This window comes from Phodopus roborovskii, unplaced genomic scaffold (assembly GCF_943737965.1).
Source record: "Phodopus roborovskii unplaced genomic scaffold, PHOROB, whole genome shotgun sequence".
Classification (NCBI taxonomy): Eukaryota; Metazoa; Chordata; class Mammalia; order Rodentia; family Cricetidae; genus Phodopus; species Phodopus roborovskii.
In genome coordinates, this window is record NW_026126639.1 from 1,730,051 (window position 1) to 1,757,571 (window position 27,521).

The 27,521-nt window shown below is 43.5% G+C and overlaps 1 protein-coding gene across 1 annotated transcript in view; it reads right to left on the bottom strand.

The window, feature by feature from the left end:
* The window catches only part of Abcc9 (ATP binding cassette subfamily C member 9), a 101,676-nt gene that overhangs the window by 55,460 nt on the left and 18,695 nt on the right, over nt 1–27,521 (bottom strand). The window contains exons 9-16 of the mRNA XM_051173324.1: nt 25,490–25,624; nt 22,034–22,196; nt 19,500–19,540; nt 18,491–18,633; nt 11,183–11,291; nt 5,261–5,365; nt 3,253–3,325; nt 909–1,014 (exon numbers count right to left, since the gene is read on the bottom strand). Coding sequence (XP_051029281.1) covers nt 909–1,014; nt 3,253–3,325; nt 5,261–5,365; nt 11,183–11,291; nt 18,491–18,633; nt 19,500–19,540; nt 22,034–22,196; nt 25,490–25,624 — 875 coding nt within the window. The remainder of the gene's footprint in view (nt 1–908; nt 1,015–3,252; nt 3,326–5,260; nt 5,366–11,182; nt 11,292–18,490; nt 18,634–19,499; nt 19,541–22,033; nt 22,197–25,489; nt 25,625–27,521) is intronic.

Below are 27,521 nucleotides of genomic sequence, written 5' to 3' on the forward strand. Positions count from 1 at the left end.
CTCATGTGTCCCTCAGTACCCTCTAGTGTCTGGCTTACATTAATGCGAAGAGAACTTGTTGCTTTTCAGCCTCTTATGGAGACTTTAGAAAAGATCACTTGATATTTGCTCCCTGAACATTGACTGCTTGATGATCTGTTTACATTTAAGCTTTATAAATAGTATAAGCGTGCCATAGTTTATCTTATTACAGGATGGATTGTGTTATTTCTTTGAGTATTCCCTATTTGTATTTAAAAACTTGTCTTCACCATGGGCAGTGTTGTATCTTAGCATGTACAAGTTTATGCTACCATTAAATATCACAGTGAGTTGCTTGATAGTTCTTATGACACTTGAGGTTTCCACTAGCTTTTGATATTTCTGTGAGTTTTATTTTTATGTATTTGCATATTTCAGAGATCCTATGGCTCACAAAATGGAAAACTATTGTTCTGGTCTTCTATTGGAAGACTTTTAGCTGTGTGGCAGAACAGAAACCTGTTAAAAAGCACTGTCCTGAGCAGTGCCAACTATCACCTTGATACAGCCTAGAGTCACCCGAGAAAGGAGCTCTCTCAATTAAGGGACTATCCTGGTCAGACTGTTCTGTGGGCATGTCTATGGGAAATGGTCTTCATTGTTAATTAATATCCATAGACTCAGCCCACTATGGAAGGCACCAGCCCCTAGGTGTATACTCTTGGCTGTATAGGAGAGCTGGTTAATTGTGAGCTAGGTGAAGCAGCAAGCAGCATCCCTCTGGGGTTTTGACAAGAAGTTCCTCCTTGACTTCCTGCCTGGACTTCCCTCAGTGATGGGCAGTGACTGGGACATGTAAGCCAAACAGAACCCTGCTCTCCCCACATTGCATTTGGTCTGGGTGTTTATCACAGCAACAGAGCAGAAACTAGGACAGACATGCTTACCTGCTCCAGTAAACCTTTCCTTCCAGGGTTTGCATCTCACCAAGGATGGCAAGGAGAAGAGATGATTTCCCACAGCCCACTTGGCCCACGATCATGGTTAACTGACCTAGGGAAACAAATCAGAGTACAGGGAAATGAGGAAGACTTCACATAGCTAAATGAAACCAAACCCAGCCGTGGTGGGCGTGCCGGGACTCTCAGCACTAGAAAGACAAACAGCGAGGAAGATTGGAGCAAGCTCAAGGCCAGCTCATTGCAAGCTCAGAGCAGGCCCTACTCCCAAGAGTAGCTGAACAACAGAAACTGTGTTTTATGGGTTTAAAAGAAGACAAACACTCAGAGTTATGGGAATAAGACATAAGGGTGGAGTTGGAAGATGGAAGTGAAAATTGATCAAAATACATCGTAAAAAGTTCTGAAAAGAATTAATAAAAGTATCATTTTGAAGAAACTCAAAATGAAATGTGGGATTTTTTTTTGCACTGTGAAGATGTGTTGCTGTTTTACCTTTCTTGCCAAAGCACTTTCTGACTGGTTTAATAAAGAGGTGAGTAGCCAATAGCTAGGTAGGAGAAGACAGGTGGGATTTCCAGGCAGAGAAAGGAATTCTGGGAAGAAGAGAAGCAGAATTAGACAGCCAGACACGGGGGAAGTGGAATGCATGGTACTAAGCAGAAGTAACAAGTCACAAGGCAGAACATAGATTAATATTAAATGGATTAATTTAAAATATAACAGCTAGTTGGGAATAAGCCTAAGCTAAGGCCAAGCTTTCATAACTAATAAGAAGTCCCCATGCCATTATTTGGGAGCTGGCAGTCCAAATAAAGCCTGGCTATAATTAAACACTAAATAGATAGTTATTATAGGCGAAGTACATGTCAATACAACTTAAAAGCAAGAAAACTAATAAGCAATCAAAATGATCAGATGGGTGACCCTGAAGCACTTGCAAGTGCCATCTGTTGGGGGATAGTGGAGTAAACTGTGTAATGATGTGTCACTGTTTTACCTTGCCTGTCTAAGTCACCTGACTTGTTTAATAAAAAGCTGAATGGCCAGTAGCTAGTGGGGAGAGCTTCCAGGCAGAGAGTGGAACTCAGGGTTAGAATCTCACAGAGCGGGCATAGCGAGACTGGAGGGAGTCCGACATGCAGAATGGAGGAGAGGCAGAAAGCCATGTGGCAGAACACACAATGATATGAATGGATTAAGTTATAAGAGCTGGCTGGAAACAAGACTAAGCTAAAGGCCAAGCTTTCATAATTAATAATAAGTCTCCATGTCATTTTGTGGGGATTGGGAGCCCAAAGAAAGTCCAACTACACAAGTACAGGCATCAGTATTTTTCAGGGCTTCAGATGTTTTCACAGATAGTCTTAAACAGAATGAGAAACCAACAATCACAATTCCTTATGTACCTCGAATCACCAAATAAACAGTAAATAACTTTGTCCAAAGACACACATTTTTAAATGATAGTCTGGTTTTACAGTGATATGAACTAGAGGAACCTAGTTCTTTGCATGTGTTTGAATATGTGGGGGGCAGCAGGCATTCATATATGTGCAGACCCAAGCTGAGGTCTGGAATCTCATGAAGAACCTAGTACATATAAGTAACATAAACTATGGCTGTATCTCTTAAAATTCCTTTCACAGGCAGGAGAGATGGAAGATTGGTCAACAGTTAAGATTGTGGGGACAAGAGTTCAGATTCCCAGTATCCAAATATGGCCAGTCAGCCCTGGAGATGGAGATAGGGCATTCCCACAGCAAGGTGATGGAGACAGGGCATTCCCACAGCAAGGTGATGGAGACGGACATTCCCAGAGCAAGATGATGAAGACAGGGAATTCCCAGAGCAAGATGATGGAGACAGGGCATTCCCAGAGCAAGATGATGGAGACAAGGCATTCCTATAGCAAGATGGAGACAAGGTACTCCCAGAGCAAGCTGGAAAGCCAGTTGAGCCATGTCACTGGGTTCATGTAACCAAGAGATACTGCTTCATTGAAAAAGGTGGAATATTGATTGAGGAAGATTCTAGACCTCAGCTTTGGATCCTCACATATATGAACTCACCATTCTACCACCTCACCCCCACTCACATACTCACACACATGCAGAGATGTATGTACACATTCATACCACACACGCACACACATGCACGCACACACGCACACGCACACATGCACGCACGCACACACACATACACACGCACACACACATGCACACACACTGGAAACTAAATAAACATAAACAAAGCCCTCCTTTTTCACTTTTTGTTAGGACCAATTATCTGGAAAAAAAAATACAAAAAATGCTTACACAATGATCCTTACCTGTTGGAATTCGAATGTCAATATTGGATAATGTAGCTAAACCACTGCCCCATGAGAAGTATCCATTCGTCACCTAGCAAATCAGAACATAGGAATGAAGTTAGATGTGTGGTGCCAGTGAATAATGAAAGGACAGCTCCTCCCTGGTGTTTAAAACTACAACACAAGCTACAGCTCACAGTGTCGATCTAAACGGAGTTCTGAGTGCTCAGTGGGATGGCTGAGAAATGAGGGTTGGAGGCTCGGCAGCACAGAGCACGCGATGCTCTCACGCAGCCCACATCACTTCCCAGCACCCACATCAAAACCAACCGTAGCTCCGGCTCCAGGGGACTGATCGACCCGATGCCCTCTTCCTGCCTCTGTCAGCGCTTACACACATGGGCTACATGCAAACCCACATGGGCACATACATCTCCACACACAAATAAGAAAATACATACTGTTTTCATTAGGAAAAAAATGCATTTGCTTGTCGAGTACTAGAAAGGCAGTGCTGACGGAACCAGCGAAAGCGAGGACATCGCTAAGGACAGATGTGAGACGTGACCGAAGATGCCACGGCTTCATCCGAGCGTAAACAGAAAACACTGGGTCTGAAACCACCAGACAAGAGCCTGAGACATGTATAGTCACCCCAAACAAGCAGCTGCATGCTCACCAAAGGTCAGGCATTGAACTTCACTCTCCTAGAAGTCGCTTGCTTGCCTTTCCCACTTACTTAGGTAGTATTATTTCCTTCTCAGGTTTTTGATGGAGTTAAGTACTAGATAATTATAGTTTTCTTTAGTTATGATAAAATAAAATAGGTACAAAACTTTGGACTTGCAAAGATAAGACAAATAATAGTATAGTTTCTCTAATTTTTGCCAAATACAGATAGGCCGGATAATGTAACTATAATTCTTACTTGATAACTGTTTTTGTTCTGTACAATCTTACCATGTGAAAGTTAATACCTTCCTTTTTAAGTAGACAAAATTGGGGAAATGCTATGGAATAATCCTCTTAAATACTTTAAAGATTTGTCACTCGAATTGCTTTAATAAAATGCTAATTGGCCAGTATCCAGGTAGGAAGTACAGGCAGGACAGCCAAATCAAGGATGTTGGGAAGCAGAGTCAGTAGTTGCCAGCAGATGCAGAGGGAGTAGGAGATGAACATGACATGTTAATAATGGTGCCGCCATGTGGCAGAGGGCACCTAAGGAATATGGGTTAACTTAAAGTGTAAGAGACAGTAACAAGCCTGAGCTATTGGCTGAGCATTTATTAACAATATTAAGTGTCTGTGTGGTAATTTGGAAGCAGCTGCCAGGACAAGAAAACGGTGTTCTACATCTATCCATCCCTTGTATTATATGACCAGAAAAGACTGAGGAGGAGACTCTGACCTGTTAACCTCCTATGATCTGTGCTGAGAGATACTGGGTTCCAGCTTTCCTGAGTCATAGCCCATTCTCGGGTGGATGTAGTTGCTTTGAGTCCCATATGGTCCTATAAGTAACCCCCAACCCATACTCCTGTAAGTAACCCCAACAGACTCACTAGTTCACCAAGTTAGACTTTAATGGAGTCATTACATTGGTCTTTCATTAGTTTCCTATCTTTGGTGAGTAGACATTTGTTCATATCTCCCTAGGAATAGTGCCACGCAACAACTATCTCTGCCTTCTCTTCCTTTAAAAATGGAGTCATAAATTGCCAGTATTTTCTATGAATCTGCGTACATGTGAGTACTAGAGGAATGAGTTGAATACTAGCCTCTAGTGGATTTGAAAGAAATGCTTTTTTTTGGGGGGGGGTACCAAACATGAGGTCGAAACAGGACCTGTGGTCAAGAAGTGAAGGAAAGAGTGACAAAGTAACCAGGATGTGCTTTGCCGACTGTCAGGGCTTGACCACAGCACAGAGACTCTGAAGACACATTTGGGACATGTTTGCAGACGTCAGCCTGGAGTGCAGCATAAACGTCCCCACTTGTGTAAGAATGCAGGAGATGAACTAACCCTTATTGCTATATCCTCTGTCTCTGCAGGCCGAAGGCGGCGGGATTGCTCGTAGCTGTCCAGGTGGTATCTTCCAGGCTGCTTCCTGTTTATCGGTTTTGATTGCTGCGTTCCAAATAGAAGAGGACAGGAGTCGAAGCGTTATAAAAACATTGAGATTTTTACCAAGTGTTCAATCCGACTGCTATTTCCCCTCAATTCCAAGAAAAATAAGCGAAGTGAATGTCAAATTTTAGCCTTTCCGATGGCTTCTCCACAAGAGCAAATAGTGAAAAAAAAAATGTTTAGCTAAAACTTTAAAGCTAATTAACCTATTTCTTGGGAAAATGAAAAGATGAAGACATAGTACTTGCAAATGATGTTGGCTTCCGTCTAGACCAGGAAACTTGAGCCCCTGGTTCAGTGAGAGACCTTGCCTCAAAGAATAGGCAGAGAGTGGGACAGGACTCGGTGCCCTTACCAATCCTGTCTGTATGCACGTGCGCGCGCGCACACACACACACACACACAGGCGCACACATACACAGGCGCACACATACATATGTACCTACACACCCACACAAGGGGCTAGAGAGATGGCTTAGTAGTACTGGCTGCTCTTCTAGAGGACTTGGGTTCAGTTAGTAGCACCCACATAGAGGTCACAACTGGCTGTACCTTCTGCTCTTATCTGATCTCTACAGGTACTGCATACATGTGCTGCACAGACACATAGCAGGTAAAATCCCCATACACATTTAAAAAAAACTTTTAAAAATTTTAGAGTAAAAAAGCTCAAAATTTGTCTATAAATTTAGTAACAAAGTACTTTCTGATAAATAATTATATGCCTCAGTCAAAATACCTTGTAGAGATGCTTAAGGTTATAATACAACAGTTTAAAACTGTTAATTTGCCAAGAAAAGCAAATGATTTAGAAGTGTAAAACTTTAAAAAAATATTTCTGTCTGAAAGTTCAGGTTTAAAATTTTAAAAAGATAACTTCTATGAGAACTAGCAATGTCTGAAAATAAGCAGTAATTTAATCCAAACAAGATACTGCCTTTCCAACTTCCATTAATTGATGTCCCAAAAGAACATCAACCATCAAAAAGAACAATGCCAAGGCTTCATTACTAGAAAAACAAAGCAAAATCTTAGTAAGAGGACAGATAGCAGAGGACCAGTTGAGGTTAGGTCATCTAGGAAACACCACACACATGCACAGTCTCTCTCTCTCTCTGTCTCTCTCTCTCACACACAACACACACCACAAACATGCACACATACATGTACACACACATGTACACAACACACACACACACACAAAATATTGCTTTAAAAAAGGGGGATGGGTGATGAAATGTTACATTGGTTGTCTGTCCTCCCCATAGCCCTCATAGATAACACTGGAAGCACAACACATGGAATATTCTGGAACCACCACAACATTTTAGGGTGAATGTACTTCGTGCACTAAGTAGATCTGTACCTACATTCCAGCACCACTGTCTTCTAGAGTTGTGACTACTGTGGCAATGCTGTGGATGCTAAGAAGGATGACGCCAAGCTCTTCCTGAAACCAAGGCGAGGTTGACTAGTGGAGATGTGTTGACAGAGACTTGAGTCACAGCTCCGTAGATGTAATTTGAAGAGACTTTGGCCCTACAACATCACTAATTCTCTGTGGCAATGCTACAGCCAAAACCACTGAACTCTAAGCTCTCACAGAATATATAGCATCCCAAGTGCTCTCAGGGAGAAGTTTCCATTAGTGTTGTTTTCAAGCACGGCATTTTACAAAGCTTGCCACTTGTGGTTTGGGCCATCTGCTGTGATGAATGACCCTGGAAGGCACTAGGAGTCCAACCTGCATGCAATAACTGAAGACATTGGACGTGTCTGAAGGAGAGTCTTTTTTCTTCCAAAAATCTTTTTGCAATGCAATTCTACTCCTCTCCCTCATTTCTAACAGAAAATAATTCTTCAGATATCTCCAGCTTCATGAACTTGATCTCCCCTTTCTTTGAGGTCATCTCCCTCTGCTCTCCCTGCCTCCCTGGAAAGTGGTCTAGAGCATTCTTGGGGAGATGAAGAATGGGGATCTGGTTTTGATCAAAGATTTGATTTTCTTAAAAAGTATAGATATACTTGAATGTACTTTTTAAAGATGTGTGGTTGTGTTTGTGTGTGTGTGTGTGTACAGTGTGGCTTTGTATGTGTGTGTGTGTGTGCACGCGCATGTGCATGTGTGGTGTGTACAGTGTGGTTTTGTGTGTGTGTACAATGTGGTTTGTGTGTGTGTGTGCGCACGCGCGTGTGTGTGTGTGCGTGTGTACAGTGTGGTTTTGTGTGTGTGTGTGTGTGTGTGTGTGTGTGTGTGTGTGTACAGGTTTCTGTAGGTGCACAGAGGAAGAAGAGGCCCTAGAGGGCCTGGAGCGGGAATTACAAGTGATTGTGAGCTGCCCAACTTGGGTGCTGGGAACCCAGCTCAGATTCTCTGCAAGAACATCAAGTGCTCTTATGTTGACTGGGTCACCTCTCTAACCCCCATAAAGACCCTGCGTGGTCCATGCAGGGATGCAACCTATGGCCACAATAATATAAGCTCCCTGCTTTAACCCAAGATACTGATTCATGTGTGTTGATATTCATGTACATGTCCACACAACATCTGCCATCCTTTAACCTGAGCTACCGATTCATGTGTGTTGATATTCATGTACATGTCCACACAACATCTGTCATCCTTTGCGAGCCTTGCTATGGCAAAACAGACACGCACACATGACAGTTATTTCTCAGACATCTGTTCAATGAAATAACCCAAGAGAAGTTCTTTTGTTCTTTGCTTTTTAAAAAATTAATTCATTTTTTACATTCCAATCCCAGTTTCCCCTCCTCCTCTCCTCCTGCTCTCCCTCACACCTCCCCCTCATCTCCCATCTGCTTCTCTGGGAGGGTAAAGCCTCCCCTAGGAAGTCTACTAAGTCTGTCCCATCACCTCATTGAGTCCAGACCAAGGCATCCCCTTTGTCTAGGCTGAGCAAGCTATCTCTCCACATAGAAAGGGCTCTACTAAGTCAGTTTGTGCATTAGAGTTAGATCTTGGACCCACTGCCAGTGACCTCATATATTGTCCCAGTCACACCATTGTCACCAATATTAAGGGAGTCTAGTTCAGTCGTATGCAGGTTCCCCATTTGTCAGACCTGAGTCAGTGATCTCTCACTAGCTCGGGTCAGCTGATTTGGACACCAGACATAAAGCAAAAGATACCCAGCCTACAATTCACAACCCCAGAGAAGATAGAACCCTCTTCCAGAAACAGATGGAAGCAGATGCAGAAATCCACAACTAACCATTGGGCCAAGCTCCTGGAGTACAATCCAAGTGAGGGAGGAGCAAAAATATGAACAAAGGAGTTTTTTTTTTAACTACAGAAAACGTATACATAAAAATATTCAAGCACTTAGCTTAACTGTTTTTAGTAGTTTTAAACAGAATATGAAGAAAACTTTTAATATGTATGGATTTCCTGGCAAAGACTCTCTGAGTTCCACTCGACTCTACTCAGAAAATTGATTTGTACATTTTTAGTGGGTTATGCATGTGACAATTGTATTCATGGTGTTTTTTCAAACAGTTACATAAATGACTAATAATAAGTTGAATAACACGATGCATTTGGGAATATCATCTACTGACTTTACTCTGGAGAAATATGTACATAGCTTTTAATGGATCGCTTCAGAATTTTTCAGACACATCTTTCATGAAAATGGTTTGTATTTATTCATTTATTTATTTAGTGTGTGTATGTGTTGTATATTTGTGCTTATGGAGACTAGATATCATCTTTCCCTACTCTCTATGGTTTGAGACAGGGTCTCTCATAGCACCTGGACTTGACCAGTCAGCTAGACTGGCTGGCCAACACAACCCAGGCATCTTCCTGTTTCTGCCTCCCTAGCCCTGGGATTACAAGGGTACATAATCGTACCCAGATTTACATGTGGATGCTTGGGGTATAAACTCAGATCTTAATGCTGGCATCACTCTCACTTTACAAGAAGAGCCACCTCCATAACCAAAGAAAGACTTCAACCAGTCCCAGATTGAAATTTTATCTCATGGCCTATGCTTTGTAAATTTCCATCTCCAATGATAATGTTTCTTCTTGGATAGCAGGAAGTGGTGTAAAAATATCAACTGAAAAATACACACCTTTTGATATCACCAATGTTAGTTGCTTCCTTACTCAGTGCCCTGTTTCAGCAAATGGCCCCACTGTCTGTCCAGCAGTCAGTCAATCAAAAAGCATCCACCCTTGACTCTCTTCCTTCCTGCCCTCTGACCTTTCAACACACTTTAATTAACTGAACATGTAAAAAGGCCCAGAGGAATCTGTGGGTGTGACTCAATGATAGAGGGTTTGCTTAGCATGGAGGAGGTCATGGGTCAGTCCTGAGCAACACACACACACACATACACACACACACACACACACACACACACACACACACACGATGAGAGAGACAGAGATGGAGGCAGAGAGACTGAGAGACAGAGACAGAGAATATACTGGATTCAATCACTTCTTTACCATATCCAACATAACTGCAGCAAATTTCTAAGTCTAGCCACCATCTCTTAGCTGTGTTATTAAATCACCTCCACTCAGCTCGAAGTTCCAACCTTTGCCCTACTGACCCCTGTAACCGAAGTAAGCTTTTTGAACAATAGTAGAATTATTGTGATCCCAGCATGTGGGATGTGGAAGCAGGAGGAAGGATAAGGATTCCATGTCATTCTTAGTTTCACAGAGTTCCAGGCAAGTCTGGGATACATGAGACACTGTCTCCCAAACCAAAAGAAACAAACAAGTAACCTTGCCCAGTGGCTTCTACTACACTTTCATTCATCCATTCCTGTGTTCTACACAACCCACTCATTACAACTGTGCCTCATCTTCTCTGACACCAAGCTCTAAACATACTGCCCTTCTACTGGTTATGTGAACCAAATCAATCTGCCACACAAGATCTCTACATGTGCTAGCCTTCCTCTGGAAGAGACAACTGTATTCTTTAGGTCTTGGCCCAAATGCTGGCTCCTCTGAGGGGCCATAAGGTGGATGGCTGTCCTAATTTACTATCCCCTTCACTTTTCCATGTGATTTTCATTTTTTTTTCCATGCAGGAAATGGCCTTGTAATTTCAAACTAATTTATCATTCGATGCCCTCAGCAAGAAAACAAAGCATGCTGGGAAAGACATCTCGAGCCTTGTTAAGAGAGACATTAAATACAGGGTAGCCAGTGAGTCTGGACTCCTGGTGAAAATATGACAAGTGGCTGATTTCTACTCTACATGACACGTCCAAACAGTGCTGACTGCTTGCAGACCTTGTGCAGCCACCGAGTAAATATTTTTGGCAAGCATGAGCAAACCTGATGGTTTACAAGTGACAGGACTCAGGTTAAAGCTCTGATTCTGGCCCTTCTGACCCTATGACTTTGTTCGGTCCCTGAAGCACGCAAAGCCAGCATGCTCAGACAAAAATAAAAACTGATAATGTCCTATAATGTGTTAAGTGAACCAAAGAACTAAATGTACCAGTGAGCATGTCTTAAACGAAAGTGTGTGCTGGAGCTAAAACACCTCCTAAGAATGTGAGTAAGAAGAAACAACCTCTCAATTCCCTTTTGGGTCAAGCAGGAGTCATTCTCTCCCAACTTATACAGGCATTATTCCCGTGTCTGCATATCTGTTTCAGATGTGAGGATTTATTTTTGTAGAGGCAAGTAGTCATTTTTGATTCGTGTAGATATAAATGAATAAAGCATATGGGTTTTTTTTTTTTTTTTTTTTTTGTAACTGCACCATATTAAAACATATCATTTGTTTGGCCTGTCCTCTGTATCACAGGACAAACACTTACCACTCCAGTGTGCTTCTTACAGGGTTCAAATGGCAGTGAGCCCTCCGCAGTCCTCCAGCTGTCCTCACCAATCTCATCACTCAAGAGGAACTCATTCAGCTTCTGAACGCTGGGAGAAGAAACCAGGAAACACTGCGTCAGGAAACGAGGTGAGGCAATCGCTCAAGAAGAGCATTGGCTTGTTCACTCTGGGACTTTGCTCCCAACGTCTGACCACATAGAACCGTCTTAGGTAGTGGTTTGTTGCCCGTCTTGAACGACAAGAATTCCTTTTGGAGGTATGCAAGGTTTGGCGGCCATTGTGCTCTCTTAGTTTAAAGGGTATGGTGTGAAGAAGCGGCCTTGTTGACTATGAGACTATCCCTTGCACACACTCATGTTGTGTCTCTGAACACAAGGCCAAGCGGGAAGACCAGACTCATGAGTCTGACCTCCAGGCCTGACAGTGGCTGGCACACATTGCTATATGGGTGCTTGCTCAGTGAATCAAAGGATAAAGACTGACGATTCGCACACAGTATCTGGTGGGTCCAAGTCTCCATTTCTCCTTTCTAGCATGCGCACACAAATCTCACTGAAGCTTTTACAGAATACATAAGCCTTAATGTTGAATTCATGATTCCTCTGCTACACTGGGAGTGGGAAGAACTTTCTCTTCTCTGTGTAACATCCTGTCCTTGCTAGCTTTTACTCATCAACCAGACACAGCCTGGAGTCACCTGAGAAAGGAGTCTCAATTGAAAAAGTGCCTGGGTCAGATTGATTGACCTGTGGGTGAGTCTGTGAGGATTGCTTTGATTGATTGACTGATTGACTGACCTGTGGGTGAGTCTGTGGGGATGGCTTTGATTGATTGATTGATTGACCTTTGGGTGAGTCTGTGAGGATTGCATTGATTGGTTGATTGATTGATTGATTGACCTGTGAGTGAGTCTGTGAGGATTGCACTGATTGGTTGATTGATTGATTGATTGACCTGGGGTAAGTCTGTGGGGATTGCCTTGATTGTCAGTTGATGGAGGAGGGTCCAGCCCACTGTGAGTCAACACCATTCCCTTTGGCAGGTATCCTGAGCAGAATAAGAAAGTTGGCCAAGCTTAGCCCTCAGTTGAGCCAGCAAGCAGAATTCATCTACAGCTCATGTTTCAAGTTCTTACCTTGACTCCCCTCAATAGTGGACTATGTCTTAGAATTATAAACTCTTTCCTCATCTAAGTTATCCCAGGTCATAATCTTTATCATGTTAACAGAAATGAAGCTAAGACACATCCCATTTGGTACCTCCAGTTACAATGTACAAATGTACATAGATGGTTCCCAGTGCTAAACCTCTGAACCCCTCTTTTCCCTTCTTCTAGCCCAGAGGTCTCCAACCTGTGGGTCAAAATCCCATTGGGGGTGGCAGATCAGATATTCTGCATATCAGATATTTACATTATGATTTATAGCGATAGCAAAATTATAGTTATGAAGTGGGGACAAAATAATTTTATGGTTGATGGTCACCACACAGTGAACTGTGTGTCGTAGAAGGTCACAGCATTAAGAAGGTTGAGAACCACTGCCCTAGGCTCTCTCGCTGAAGGTCCTACACACTACTGCATTGCCGTAGCTTCAGCATGATGTGTTATTTGTATCTCTCCCATTAGACTGCGAACACTTTTTAAAAGCAAAGCTCTCCATGTTCTGGGGCAATTTCCATGTGCGTGGTGTGATTGCTCGGTGATGTTGGCAAGGAATAAGCAGCTAAATAAACAGCAAAAAGCATCTCCTGCTTGTATGAGGTCCTTTCAGGAACCACTGAAGCAAATAACTGTGTGAAATGCACAAATCCTGACCCAGGGTGAAATAATTTCAGCCAGACTACCAGGGTTCTCCTGCGCATCGATCGCAAGTCTATCAAAGTAATATGTGCTCCCTTAGATATCAAACGGCACAGCACTTACTTTGCCTCTCAGCATCTTCCCCACCATTTCCCAGTCTTCCTCCCTGAGAATTCTAGTGTCAGAATCATTTTTCCACCCACAATAAAACACCTTTAGCCACCCAAATATACTAAGACATCTAGGATACTTCCTCCTCCCTCTACCCCCTCTGGTAAAATTCATTTTCTTCTTTCTCCAACTCGTTAAAAGCCTCTCATCCTTTTAGGGTTAGTAGCTACCCTAAATAAACTGATGGTCAACGAAGGCCATGCCACTCTGTGTATAGGGATCTATTTTGCTTCTTGACCTCTCTAAATCCATGGTGGATTCCCTGCTCATAGCCACCTACCTCTCTTTTCAGTTATTAATGCAGCCACCAGAGAATGAAGACCCACATAAGATGCTTGGGTGAGCACTAGATGGTAAAAATGGTGGTAACCGAGTAAGACTGACATTTGTAAAAGGACGTAAAGCATTTAGCAAGTGTTCGGGTTATTTCTATGCATTACCGTGTTTTTAACAACCTTCAGAAGCAGGTGATATTGTGGTATTCATTTGGTAAACCAGAAAACTGAGCCTCAGGTACAACCAGATAACACACCTGACGTTGAAAAATAAGTACATTACGCCTGGCATTTGAAAGCAAACAGGCATGGTTAGTAACAATAAGTTTGCCGGCCTGCCTTGGCCACTGTTAGGTTCAGCATTTTACTAATGTCTCATTTATTCACGTAACTGACAAAAGCACTTGCAGTTTTACATATACACATTGCCAGTTCGCTTCTTAAATACTACTTCCGCTTTTAATATATATATATATATATATATATATACTTTATTTTGGATTATATGTCTGTTGTGGGTGTGTTCATGGAGTGCAGTTACCAGGAGAGGCCCAAAGAGGGTGTCAGATCCCCTGTAGCTAGAATTACAGAAGGTGGTGAGCTGTACAACATGAGTGCTGGAAATCTAACTTGGGTTCTCTAGAAGAATAGTATGTGGTTTAACTGCCAAGCCATCACCTCTTTCCTTTCGAATATTACTTTGGATAATTAGATGCAACTTGGAAACCTTGGACAGGTGTCACAATGATGAAGAACGTCTGATTTTTGTGGCTGGTAGTTGCATGGCTTTTGATAGAGACTGTAGAGTTTTGTCGGCTGAAATGCAGAGACCTGGCCAAGGTATAAGCATGCTTGATAATGAGTATCAGCAACTATTTATTTTATAGATGGTGATGCAGGAGACTTGGAAGTAGAAACGTCTCTGAGGGTCACACAAGAGAAAAATGTTTGTTGTTATTGTTGTTACTTTCCCTGGAAAATGAGAGGTTCCTTTAATAACATTATTTCCTCTGACAAATAACATCTTTGGTCATAGTTACTGCATTGCATATCAAATACCAAACACCTATAAGGGATACCACATATTATACTCCAGAAGGGCAAAACACACAAAACTCACACTAAGGAAATAGAGAATAACGTTTAGCATTTTTAAAGAAATACCCTTTGTTTTTGAGACAGAGTCTCAGGGAGCCCAAGTTGTTCTTAAACTCAGCATGGAGCAGAGGGTAACCCTGAACTCCTGATCCCCCTGCCTCTACCTCCCATGTCCTTGGATTACAAGCTTGTGCCACCATGCCTTATCTTTTACATGGGTTTTTAAATGTTAATGTGTGTTTTGCTGTGTGTACATCTGCACGCCACTAGCACGTCTGATGCCTGTTGAGGCCAGAAGAAGATGTTGTCGGATCGGATCCCCTGGAACCAGAGTCATATTTTAAATAACAAAGGGCATTTCTTTAGTTTGTTTTGTAACACTTTGCCCTAACCCTCAAGCAGGGTGGGAGGTTTGAGGCTGTGCCAAGACAGCATGGATCACATTGGCCCTTTGTTCCATTTTGTTATAAATATAGTAACAGGAATATTTCATGTGAGTATGTGCACGTGCTCTTCCCAGTGAACGCCACATGTCATATAGTAACAGGTATATTGCATGTGAGTATGTGCACGTGCTCTACCCAGTGAACACCTCATGTCATAAGAGTGCCTGGCTATTGATATGAACTCTTTCAAGAGAAAGTGTAGGGTTTATCCTGGAGCAGGGAATTCTGAGTGGCCTTCCTTGCATTTCCTCCAGGGAAGAAGTTGCTCGTTTTTTTCTCATGCACACACAGCAGAAATCCATGAGTTTTCTTCAGCCCATCCCAACCCACCAAGTTTCTGAATACACTTAACAATGAGTCCAGTAAAGAACTTGAGACTTCTAGAATCCTGAAGAGGAGATTTCGAAATCAGCTGACCAAAGTCTCCGATTATAAACAGGCGGCTCAGCTCACTGCAGGCCAACTGGCATTTGAGATTGGTCACGGGTTCCCAGGCGCTGAAGCAAAGACTGAGGCCAGTCACCACTGGGAAAATGCTTGTCTGGCTTCCCAGAACCAGCACCCAGTGGGAAAAGGGCCTGGACACTTCTGTTGACCCACCGTCTTTGTAGGACCTGCAAATCAACCCTGGACGTCATTTTCGAGACGTGAGATTTTAGAAACGTGTTCTGTTTGGCCTGTGTGGCTTGGGGAAGCTGGCTCAGGGCCCCAAAAGCTCACTGGACTTTATCAAACTGGCAAATGCCTTTCCCCAAGGAGGGGTGAAGGGAAAGGGTTATGAGAGGCACAGAGAGGGCCCCACCCACCTTCCACGGCACTGGGATGTACTTGCTGGATTGTACACTGGGTTTGAGGGAGAGCCCTTTTTATCTTTTTCAAACCAGCTCTCAAAGTCCTTTTAATGTTTGGCAAGCTGCTTATTTCAAAGGCATGATATGTTGTAAGTTAGAGGCCGCTTTTTATTTCGACGTCTAGTGCAAAGTCAAGTTCTAATTAACTGAGACCGCTGCCGTGGTGGAAGGGATGGCCGTTAAATGGAGAGAATGAAAATAAGGACCAAAATAGCAGACGCTGGCCATCTATCAATTTTACTGTTTGAAGTGGCTACCCTTCCAGAGTGCTGCCTAATTTGGAAGGCTGACTGCAAACGAACTACAGCCTATCTATGTAAGCCACCGAAAGAAGAAATGAGGGTGGCCGAGGCCAGAGAGCCAGAGATCCAAAGACCTGCAGCCTCGGAACAGTCCCTGGGAGCCTGGCCCATAGAGGACTGAACTCAGTTAGGGTCCCATCCCCCCACCCCCACCAGGACCTGAGCTCTTCGGATAGCTCGTCTGCACTGTGATGTTTATCTGGCATTCAGTCACTGGCAAGCCAATATAAAGGGTTGCCTTCAACCAACACATTGGACACCAAATGCTAGGCTTCTCAGGCAGGCATGTGCCTTGTGGGAAATGTTTGTTTTGGAGTATTCTGCATTGCTGTCGATGGCAGGATGCACCCTGCAAGGACTCAGCTTCTCTCCAGTGTTAGAACATGCACACATTTCTTTCAAGGGTCATATGCAAATACGACAAAGGCTGCTTGCAGCACATGCTAAGATTCTGTAAGGCACACAAAGATTGCACAGAGAGAGCAAGTTGTGACTTCAAGACTGCATTGTTTACAGATTGGTTTAGGACAGCAGGTGCTGGGCACAGACAGCACAGTTTGTCTGTCAACCTAGTTGTGTGTGTGGTACAAACGGAAGTAACGGGAAATGGCCACCATCACATGACACCTACTTTTGTAGCTGTCAATGGTGGGAAATTATAGCCAAGACAAAGTCTACTCTGGCTAGAAGCACTCTTATAAGGGAAAATTAACACTTTTCCAAGTCTTCCTTTTTTCAAAGAATACGAGCTGAGATTATTAATTTTTTGGCAGATTAAACTGAAATTCATGCAGCATACTCTTTTGATTCAAAAATCTTTCTTCACTGCTGGTACCCCTACGGCTTGGTGCAGCTTCAGTGGGAAACATGGTGGCCGCATTCGTAGATATATTAAATATACAAGCAAGCTTTGACCTTTGCCACTTTGATGAAAAGCATAATTGCCATCTTCATGGAGAACCTTTAAGACACCACCAAAACTTAGAAACCTAAGCCAACCACCAGAGAAGACTGCAAAGATCAACAGAGGTGTTTGCCTCAATGTTGAGCATACTGATAGAGGTAGGGAATTAAAGATAGTCTAAGTGTCCAGTAAAAAGCCAATTGTTCAATAAATCGGACCGTTTTTGAAGAACGGGCTGTGGCATGGCCAGGAAGATTCCTCCTGAAGCCAATGGGAACAAATGTAGAGACCCACTGCCAGATTTTACTCAGAAAGTAAGAGACTTCAGAGCATTTATCCCCAGATGGAGTATCTCCATCAAATCCTTCCCCAGAGGTCTGGAAGTCCTGGGGAAGAGGACACAGGAAGTGTCTAAGAGTCAGAGGGGATGGATGGAACCAGGAGACAAAAGCTCTGTAACTCAACATGAGCACAGCTCACACGAGCTCCCCGAGCTCCCAGACACTGAAACAACACAAAGTCAGCACAGTTCCGCACCGTGTCCTCTGTGTATATCTAATGGCTTCCAGCTCAGTGTTTTTATGGGACTCCTGAGTGTGCAAATGAGCGGGTCTCTGACTCCTGGGCCTTCTCCTGGGCTCTTTTCCTTCCGTCTGGTTTGTCTTGCCCAACTCCAATGTGATAGTTCCTGTTTTATGTTATTATATATTATTTTGTTACAGTTTTTAAAATGAATGAATGAATGAATGAATGAATGAATGAATGAAAACTTGTCCACTGGGGTAAAAGTTAACAACTGGACTGTCACATATACGTGCTAGGAGAGGGAAATCAGGTTTTTCCAATAGTATGACACTGTATATCAACTGCTACAGCATGGGCCTTATGTTCAGGAGTAGCTGACCAACATATAGAGGACTCAATGGTTTTTGTTAGTTGGTTTTTTTTTTTGTCATGTGTGTGCTTGTGTCTATGTGTTCCTGTGTGTGTGTGTGTGTGTGTGTGTGTGTGTGTATGTGTGTGTTTATTTGGATACAATTTGATACTTTTGCTGTGGTTTTATTATTTTCTTGATTGTGTCCTTCTTGTTGTTATATTGGGTTTTTATTTCTTTTTTTGAGAAAGAATTTAAAGCTGGGTGGGGGAGAATCTGGAAGGACTTAGGAGAGGGAAGAATATGATCAAAATAATTTAAATTTAAAGATTGTTTCAAATAATAATTAAAAAAAAAAAAGATGCAATAATGAAAACAAAACCAGGGGCCCAAATCCACAACAATGTCATAGGAACTAAAACACCTGCGTTAACACAATTTCCAGCAACGGTAATCTCTGGCAGAGTTTTTATGCTTCCTTTTGTATTTCTGTAAATAAGCCAGCAGGGGCGCATGCTATTCATGCAATCTATGAGCAGCAGACCCAGGGAGTCTAGAGCATACCTGATGATGGCTTTGACCGCAAACCTGACCACCGTGGACAGGAGGAAGAGCGGTGTGACAAGAATGTGGAAGAGGGACAGAGACGCGAAGGCCTCTGCAGGCTTCAGGGTGTTTCCGCTCGCATACGCATGTGTCACAAACGTCTGCACAAAAACAAACAAAAAAGATGTATTTAAAAGCTCGGGAGAAAGTGGCGCACCTGCCAGCATTCGACCTGACTAACCTAGCGTATCCTACTGAGCTGGTGTGTCCACTGAAACCATGGAAAATAACGACTTTACCCCAAACACGACTAAAACAGTACTAGCCATTGCTAAAGATAGGGATCTGCACATGATCCCAGCAGTAAACGTCTGAGACACACAAGGCAGTTTATTTATAGAACTGGAAAGTGACTTCTCTCAAATTACTGTGTATGAAGGTATAAACCGAGCAGAGAACTCAGAGTCCCCAGCACCCAGCCAGATGCTTTCCAAGCAACCCGGAGTCACTATTCTCAGCAAAAAAGCATGGTCTGGCATTTAAAGAACTCTGCTATACATGTGTACTAAAAGTCCAACACTGTAGTGCAGGGAAGACTTATTCTCATTTGTAAGCATCATATGGTGAAGTTATTCAATAACCCTGATTGCTAATATGAACCATTTTGTTATAAGAATGTGTGAGAGCCAGGCCACCATGATGAAGATGGACACTTTTCAATCACTGTTAGTTTCCCACACTTGGGAATAGATTTTATTGTCACGGTTGGGCAAGGTACTGACATCTAGTAGGGTTGAAGCCAGGGACACCACTGTTTATACTAATGGTTGGGATATCCCATTATATCAAAAAATGCTCCAAACCAAAGTACCCACACTATCTGGACTGAGCAATCCTGGATTAGAATCCTGGGTTGGAAACTACCGAGAAGGAAGGGACAGCTATGGCCACCCACACGCTCTCTGTTGGAAGTTATTCGCAAACACTGATTGGCTCCTATTGCTAAAAGCAAGAAAAGGTGTCTTACTGCAAGCACAGCTGCGATGGGAATTGCTGCGTTCATGAAGACTGCGGGAAGAAATCAAAAGTGTTACTTCACTGGACTGCGCAAACCTTTTCCCCACTTAAATCAACCACCCACTGTTACTCTAATGCTCCGTGAAGACAAGGATGGACAAGATGGCAGAGTGTGTTAGTAGCACTCTGTCTAGACTCGCCAACATTCCCCAGGTGCTCCATCCTCATCTGTGGTTGTGTGAGCTCCCACACATGTGTTTTAGCCAGAAAGTAGTTTTCTTTATTAAGGAGTTATGACATGTTTCTCGTTAAATGTTCCAAGCAACAGAATTCAGAAAACATCCTTTGATGATGCACAATATTAGGATTTTTACAACATGTGTTTTTGAGAGTATTTATGGGTTATATTTTATTTGGTCCACTGCACTAATTTAAGTTATAAAAATTTGGTTATTATGCAGTTGAAAAATGAGAATTTGACACTACTTCATGCTCAGGGTCCAATAGGGGGGTATGAGCTTTCACTTTTAGAATTTACAGTTAATAAAATAATTTCATATCTTCACTCTTCCTTAAACCACAAATACAGAGCCAACATAAGGGCAACTCAGAAATTTAGGCTAAAATCCTAGAGGGGTTTAGAGTAGTATTTTTTTCTTTCTTTTGTTTTAAAGATTGATCAATTTATTTTAAATCTATGTGTGTGTGTGCCTGAGTGTGTGTATGTGCATTATAAGTGTGCAGCTGACTGAGGAGGCCAGAAGAGGGCGTCAGATCCTCTGGAGCTGGAGATACAGATGGTTGTGAGTTACCACATGTCAGTACTGGGAATTGAACCCAGGTCCTCTGCAAGAGCAGCAAGAGCTTTGAACTCCAGAGCCATCATCTCCCCGGGCCCTGTTTTTACTTTTGCTTTTGTTTGTTGACATGGTCTCACTTTGTTGCTGAGGCTGGACCTGAATTCACTATGTAGCGCAGGTTGGCTCGAACCTCAAGGCAACCTTAAGTGTCCAAGGGCTGGGGCTATGCCATACACCAACAAAAATATTAGTGTTTGAGTCATAATAAAACCAGAGGGATAGTTTATTAGGATCCTTTGTAGTTGTATTTTGTTTGTGCTCTAACAAATAAAGCTTGCCTGAAGATCAGAGGGTGGAGCTAGCTTGTAGTTAACCATAGAGGCCAGGCCATGGTGACATACCTTTGATCCCAGCACCTGGGATCTTATGCCTTTGATCCCAGTACTTGGGAGATGCATGCCTTTAATCCCAGCACCAGGGAGGAGGAAAAAGGAAATGATATGACTGGGCAGAGAAAAGACTATAAGGTGGGCATAGACAGGAACTGGCCCCGCTTTAGGCTGAGGAGCTGGTGAGGTAAGAGGTGGCTGTGGCTGGCTCCTTTGTCTCTCTGATCTTTCAGGATTTACCCCTATATCTGACTCTGGGCTTTTATTATTAAGTCCAATTAGAATTCACGCTCCAGTCCTTCTTGGAAACCACAGGTTTTATCAGAACCTTGCACCATTGTCATGTAGACACAAGACCCGATGAGTACAAGGCCCTTTTCATGGCACCCAAAATAGAATGTGCCCTCAGTGTTGACTGTGATTCCATTTCAGAACAGAAGCACATGATATCACAAAGATCCACACTCAGTTACAATTCAAGAGAAAATAATATGGAAACCTCCAAATTCCTAAGTCATTAAAGACCTTTGGGAACAAAACGACGCACCAATCAAAACAAGTAAGAATGGGTGGCGTGTGACTAAGCATGTGTGAACTGTGCTAACACAAGCCCGGTTGGGCTGGAGAACAGTGAATTTGTACTAGGATGGAAACAGTATGCAAAATTCTCCAGAACAGATGAGGAAAGCAGGTTGTGAGTCTCTCCCTTCACTTGAAGGGTTTCTCTCAGGAAAGTCTACCAGGAGCCTCCTTCAAAACAGATTACCACAAGCAAGAGTGGATGCTTTTAAAGGACTTAGAGATGGCCATTAGCAAGATAGCCAAACCAACAGCTCCCTGTTTACTGAGAACAATTGACATTCCGTTCTGCAACTGAGACATTTCTGCTGGAGCACACCCTGACATCATTACCATTTTCATATTACCAGGGGAGACAGCTCAGTGCTCGCTGCACAAGGCTGGCAACCTGAGTTCAATCCCTGGCACCCCGTGAGAAGGTGGAATAAGGGGACCCACCCCACAAAGTTGTCCTCTGACTTCCACACGTGTGCCACAAATGTGCGTGCCCACACACATCATCAGAAATAAGACGAAGTTTTAAAAAATACCAAGGGTTTCAGTACGTGATGTGTCACAGCCAAAAGCAACTGGCAAAAGCTAGATTCAGGTCTCCCAGACATTAGCGGTGTGCTCTCTCCTTAGTGTAGAGGGCATCGTGTGGCTAGTGGAGACCGGGTAGAGTATGTGTAGACAATAATGGATTCCTTCAAGGGGCAGCTCATTTCATTGTTTATAAGCCACACTTAACACTGTGCACATGTTATTGGTCACTCAGAGTGACGATGGCGACTCACTGGAGAGTGACGTGTAGAGCGCGAAGGTTTTGAGGCTGGAGAGCTCCTTCATTCTCGTCTCTTCCACACTTTTGCAGAAAATGTGCTCCCAGGCGTACAGCTTAAGGAGCTTGATGCCTTTCAGGATCTCATTTGTCTTTTTCAGCCTCTCGGTGGAATAATCCTATACGACAAAGGAAGAAAACATAGCCCAAGATGCAGCCGGGTACACTAGAAAGCAGGACGCGGAGATGCTCAGGCCTTCGGGAGGCCTTGCTTCTGGACAGCTCTCCATTCCTCACACTGGGAAGTCCCCAGGCTTTCACTGCGTCCTCTGCATAAAATGTGTTATAATGTTTGTTCCTCTCTGTACCGCCCTGCCTCATATCCTGTGTCTCCTCCAGGTGGACCCTGTGCCTCCCCAAACCGACCCCACTTTCTGCTTCCTTACTGCATGTGTTCATCACCCATTCTATGCTCTCCCCTTTAAAATGCCGTCTTCTCCTGATATAATTCCCTAGTATTGCGACATACTCATACATGCATATGTACACGTATGCGTGCATACATATGTATCCACGTACATACAAATCCACATTCACACATACACCGACATACACATAGACATGTTACAGACTTGTGCACACACAAACACACAAACATACATAGATACATTACAAAGGCACCTGCACAAGCGTATACTTACATACATTCACATATATACACATGTCATTCACACATACACATGGACACACACAAACACGTATACACACACATGTCATTCACACATACACATGGACACACACAAACAGACACGTATATACACACATAAATATGGAATGCCTCTCCAGCTTGTGTCATCCACACGCAGGGGCCATGAACACGTTCTCCGAATCATCCCAGCTTTAGCATGAGCGCTGCCAGAGCAAGAATTTCCCTCAGGTTTAAAATGAAGAAGTGACTCCCAATAAGAGTCAATTAAGAAGTTAAATTAAAATAAACAAATAAATAAAATGAAGACGTGACCAAGGAGGTGACTACAAAACATCTGTCCATCTAGAGACACTCCTGCCTCCATTTCTTTAGCGTACACAAAAGCCAGCTCATCAGATTCCCATGGCTTCCCCGAGTAACAACTGCAGGTCCGCATGAGAGGTAAAGCTGACATGCAGTGTGTGTGCGATGTCTCCTGTTGAATGCATTTTCCCCTCAGCTCCACCACAGAAGAGCCTGTGTGGACTGAAGACGGGCGTTTCGCTTCTTCTTGGGGTCTGTGAGGGTCCAGCGTGGGATGAGTCCCCACCTTTCCTCCCAGTCCAGGAGTTAAGCCCGAGCCTCCTTTCAGCCTGTGGCTGAGAACCGAGCCATTTCAGAGATGTTTGCAGGGGATTTGATTTAGTCATTGTTTAGCTGCCTATGCCACCCAACTGTACGCTAGAACAGCCTAGAAGGTGCAGGAGGTCCCACTGACCCCATGGGCCAGCTGAGCGGTGTTTTGGCAGACAGAAGAAAGCAAGGCAGACACTCTGCTGTGCTTTGTTCATCGCTTTTGTCTCGGCAGGGCCTTGAATGCCTATCAAATGGTTTCTTGTGAGCCGCAAAGTGAAAGACAGATGTTGGAGGTGCATATCCCATTTATGCTGCTCTCCAATGACTTTGTGCACTTGAATGCTAAGGTAGAAAGGGAGGTGGCTCAGAGCACAGTGAAGACACAGACACAGGGGTCAACTCAGACTCGCAGCACAGACACAGTGGAAAAAACAAACAAAGACCCCAAGCCTACGTGCCCCTTGCACAACATACAACTTCCTTGTCATAGTAGAAATGCCAGCTCAAGGAGCAAGCACCCCTGCATCTGACACCCGGTTCACACCCAGCCTAAGGGCGGCAGCACCCCTGCATCTGACACCCGGTTCACACCCAGCCTAAGGGCGGCAGCACCCTCCATCTGACACCTGATTCACACCCAGCCTCTTCACAGTTAATCAAACTTTTTTTCTAAACACACTGTCAACAGTTCTACTATTTGCATATGGTTCTTTGAAAGAAGCCGATGCTTACTCAAATGAAATGATTTCATGGTAAACAGAAGCCAGAAAAGGTCAACTGGACTGCCCCTTCCTTGCCAGCATGACCATGAATACACTCAGTAGGATTCACTGTCACCAACAGGTCACCACTGGAAGGAATTTAACCTCGGATGCTTGGTTCATTCCTTCCTTGTCATAACTGATACCCAGTGGCCTCAAAGTATGCTTAAGAGTAATTTTTAACACTTAAAAAAAAAAAAGATCCAGCCAGATGTGGTGGCATGCACCTCCAATGGCAGCATTGAAGAGGCAGAGTCAGGCAGATCGTTGTGAGTTCAAAGACAGCCTGATGATCTACACAGTAAATTCCAGGACAGCAAGACCTCCAGAGTGAGACCCTGTCTCAAAAGGAAAACAAAACAAAAGGTCCAAAGCTGGCCACTTGTGGTTGTCATAGTGTGAGACTAAGACATTCAAGTCTCAAGTTTTCCTTCTACCTTTTAAGTTGTTCCTGCCCAGCCTCTACAGAAATCGGTGTGGAAATTCTTCAAAAAGTCTGAAGCTGTGTCTACCACATAACCCAACAAACCACCCCTGAATACTCACCGCCATGACTCCAAGGAAAACACCTGACAGAGACGCCTGCATCTTAGCGCCAGTCAAGCATTTGAGTTTTGGAACCAAGAGAGGTGTGCACCAGCAGGGGGGGTGGATAAAGAAAGTGTGTGTACCATGAAGAACAAAATTATGCTCTTTGCGAGACATGGGTGCAACTAGAGATCGATCATCATAATAAGTAAATTAAATCAGACTCAAAATGACCAATGTTTTCTATCATCTACGAGTCCTGGGTTTTACACAGATACATACATAATTTCATCCATGTATGTATGACACAAAAGTACATGTGGAAACTGTCTAGGGAAACGAATGGGCGTAATGGGATGGAAAGAGGGGATAGGGTGGTGCAGATAGCATATATCCAACATGTACTGAATACTTGAGTGAAATTTGCTACGTAGAATGAATAGACACCAATTTGAAGTGATTTTGCAGTAATAAAAATACACGTTCCCTGCCAGAAATGGTAACAGTTTAACCCCAGCACTTAGGAGACAGAAACAGGCAGAGCTAGTTCAATCCAGGCAAGCCTGGCCTACGTAGCAAAGTTCAGGACAGCCAGGGTTGCACGTAGCAAGACTGTCAGAGAGAGAAAGAAAGAAGAAAAAAAGAGAAAGGGGAAAGAAGGAAGGAGGAAAGAAAGATCAAAAGAGAAAGGAAGGAAGGAGAGAAAGAAGGAAAGAAAGAAGGAAGGAAGGAAGGAGAAGAGAAGGGAGGGTTTGGAAATTATACAGATTGAAATGCATTGACTTCTTGTACTATAAAAATACAAAAACCAAGCAGCTCGGCTCCGTTCCCTACTAACGTTCCCAGGGACGTGACTCACCAGAGTGCTCTTCTGGGCCTCCGCTAGCTTTGTGGCGATGAAGTACTGAATTGGCGCAAGGAGCACAATGACAGCAGCGCCAACCAGCGCGCTTGATCCGAGCAAGTTGTAGAGCAGGATCACCCCCATTATGATCTGGGGGGGGAGCACAACAGCAGGAGAGTGAACGGGCTGTGGGAGCCAGCGAGTCAGTGGGGGGGGGGACATGCCGTTACCGAAAATGGAGGTTCGCAACTACCCTGCTGAGTTTATTCGGGGGTCAACTCAATGGTGACCGTCGGGTTTTGCTGAGAATTCTTTGTGCAGCCAAGCGCTAGGAATATATTTTTAGTGTGCTGAGCTGCACAACTAGTGCAAAGAGGCCTGCTGGCGTTTCCAACCTGGTAACGCAGGTCTTAACTTGAAAAGACTTTAAAGGGCTGAAAGGGCTGTCACCCAACGTAAACTCGACTCTCCAGGTCCTCTTGGAATTGCACTAGGTTTTCAAAGCCGGGGAAATGGAAGGAGCATCAGCAGGGATCCACATGAGCATGGGAGGGCTGCTGGGGGCAACAGCTCCCTGCTTGGGGAGACTCCAAAGGCCACCTAAGACAAGAAAGCTAGGACCAGCCAAACCTGTGAGGAAAACAGGTGCGATGACCCGAGCCTGTAACCCCAGCACTTGGGGATCTTAGGCAGGAAGGTGGCTGTGGGTTCATGACTCGTTAAGACTACGTTGTCAAAGCCTAACCAAATAGGCAAACTTAAAGCAAACAAACAAAACCAGCCGATTGTAAAGTCTCTCAGGCTACTTTATCACTGCCATCTTTCTCTTTTGATCCTTATTATTATTAATTATTATTATTAATTATTATTTTTATTTTGTTTCTGAGAGAGGCTTCCAACTTGCCACATAGCCAAGGCTGGCTAAACTAGTCAAGGCTGGCCTCAGGCTTGCTATGCATTATGCTCAAACACTTGTATTTTATGAATTTTAATCTCCACTAAAAACAAACTATAACACATGTAAGAACTTGCATTTTTATTATTTTATGTAGTTTTTTTTTTTCCAGATGGGGTTTCTCTATGTAGCTCTGTAGACCAGGCTGGCCTCAAACTCACAGAGATCTGCCTGCCTCTGCTTGCCGAATGCTGGGATTAAAGGCGTGTACCACCACCACCCATTTATACACTTTTAAACTGTAATATCTACAGTGTAAGTTTCAATTTAAAGTTGAAAATTTTGAGATATGAATAATACTCAACCTAGTAACCCAGAAAAAAAATAAGCGTTTCTTTAGCTATTTTTACCCAGTGGGAAAAAAACCCACATGTTAAAAAAAGACATCATTTAAGGCAGGCAGTGGTGGCTCATGCCTTTAATCCCAGCACTAATGGGGCAGAAGCAGGCGGATCTCTGTGAGTTCGAGGCCAGCCTGGTCTACATAGCAACTTCCAGGACAGGCTCCAAAGCTACAGAGAAACCTTGTCTCAAAAACAAAATAAAGCAAAACAAAAACAAACAAAACTCTCATTTAAAATTCTACTTTATATAACATATAGCTAAATATCACTGTCACATTTCAGCCACCCAGTTGAAGCCATGGGATGATTTGATGTGACCACTATAGATTGGAATTGCTGTGTGTCTGTCAGAACCAGAGTCCAAACCCAGCTGTGGATTTGACAGTAACACCAGTAACCAGTGGATACTAATGCAAGACCCTGTTTCCAGATGCTTTGGGCCCAGTGATTATTTAAACTTGACAACTGCCACAGATATGTCTGGTGTCTGGGAGATATGTGTACTATTCCCAGTGTACGGTTAAATACATCGAAGGGCTCAACAGCAGTGCACACAGGGGCCACCATGGGCGTTAGAATTTAAGCAGTGTAATCCCAGGTCTGACTTTCTGAACTTCTAAAGTTCCTTAGTCTCATATCCTTGTCTACAAAGAAGGTCCAGGAGCATGGGGCATTGGAACAGCAAACCCTCCCCTGAGCCTCACATTCTCAGCCCCGCCTGTTTCCCCTTCCGGCGAGCATCTTAAGA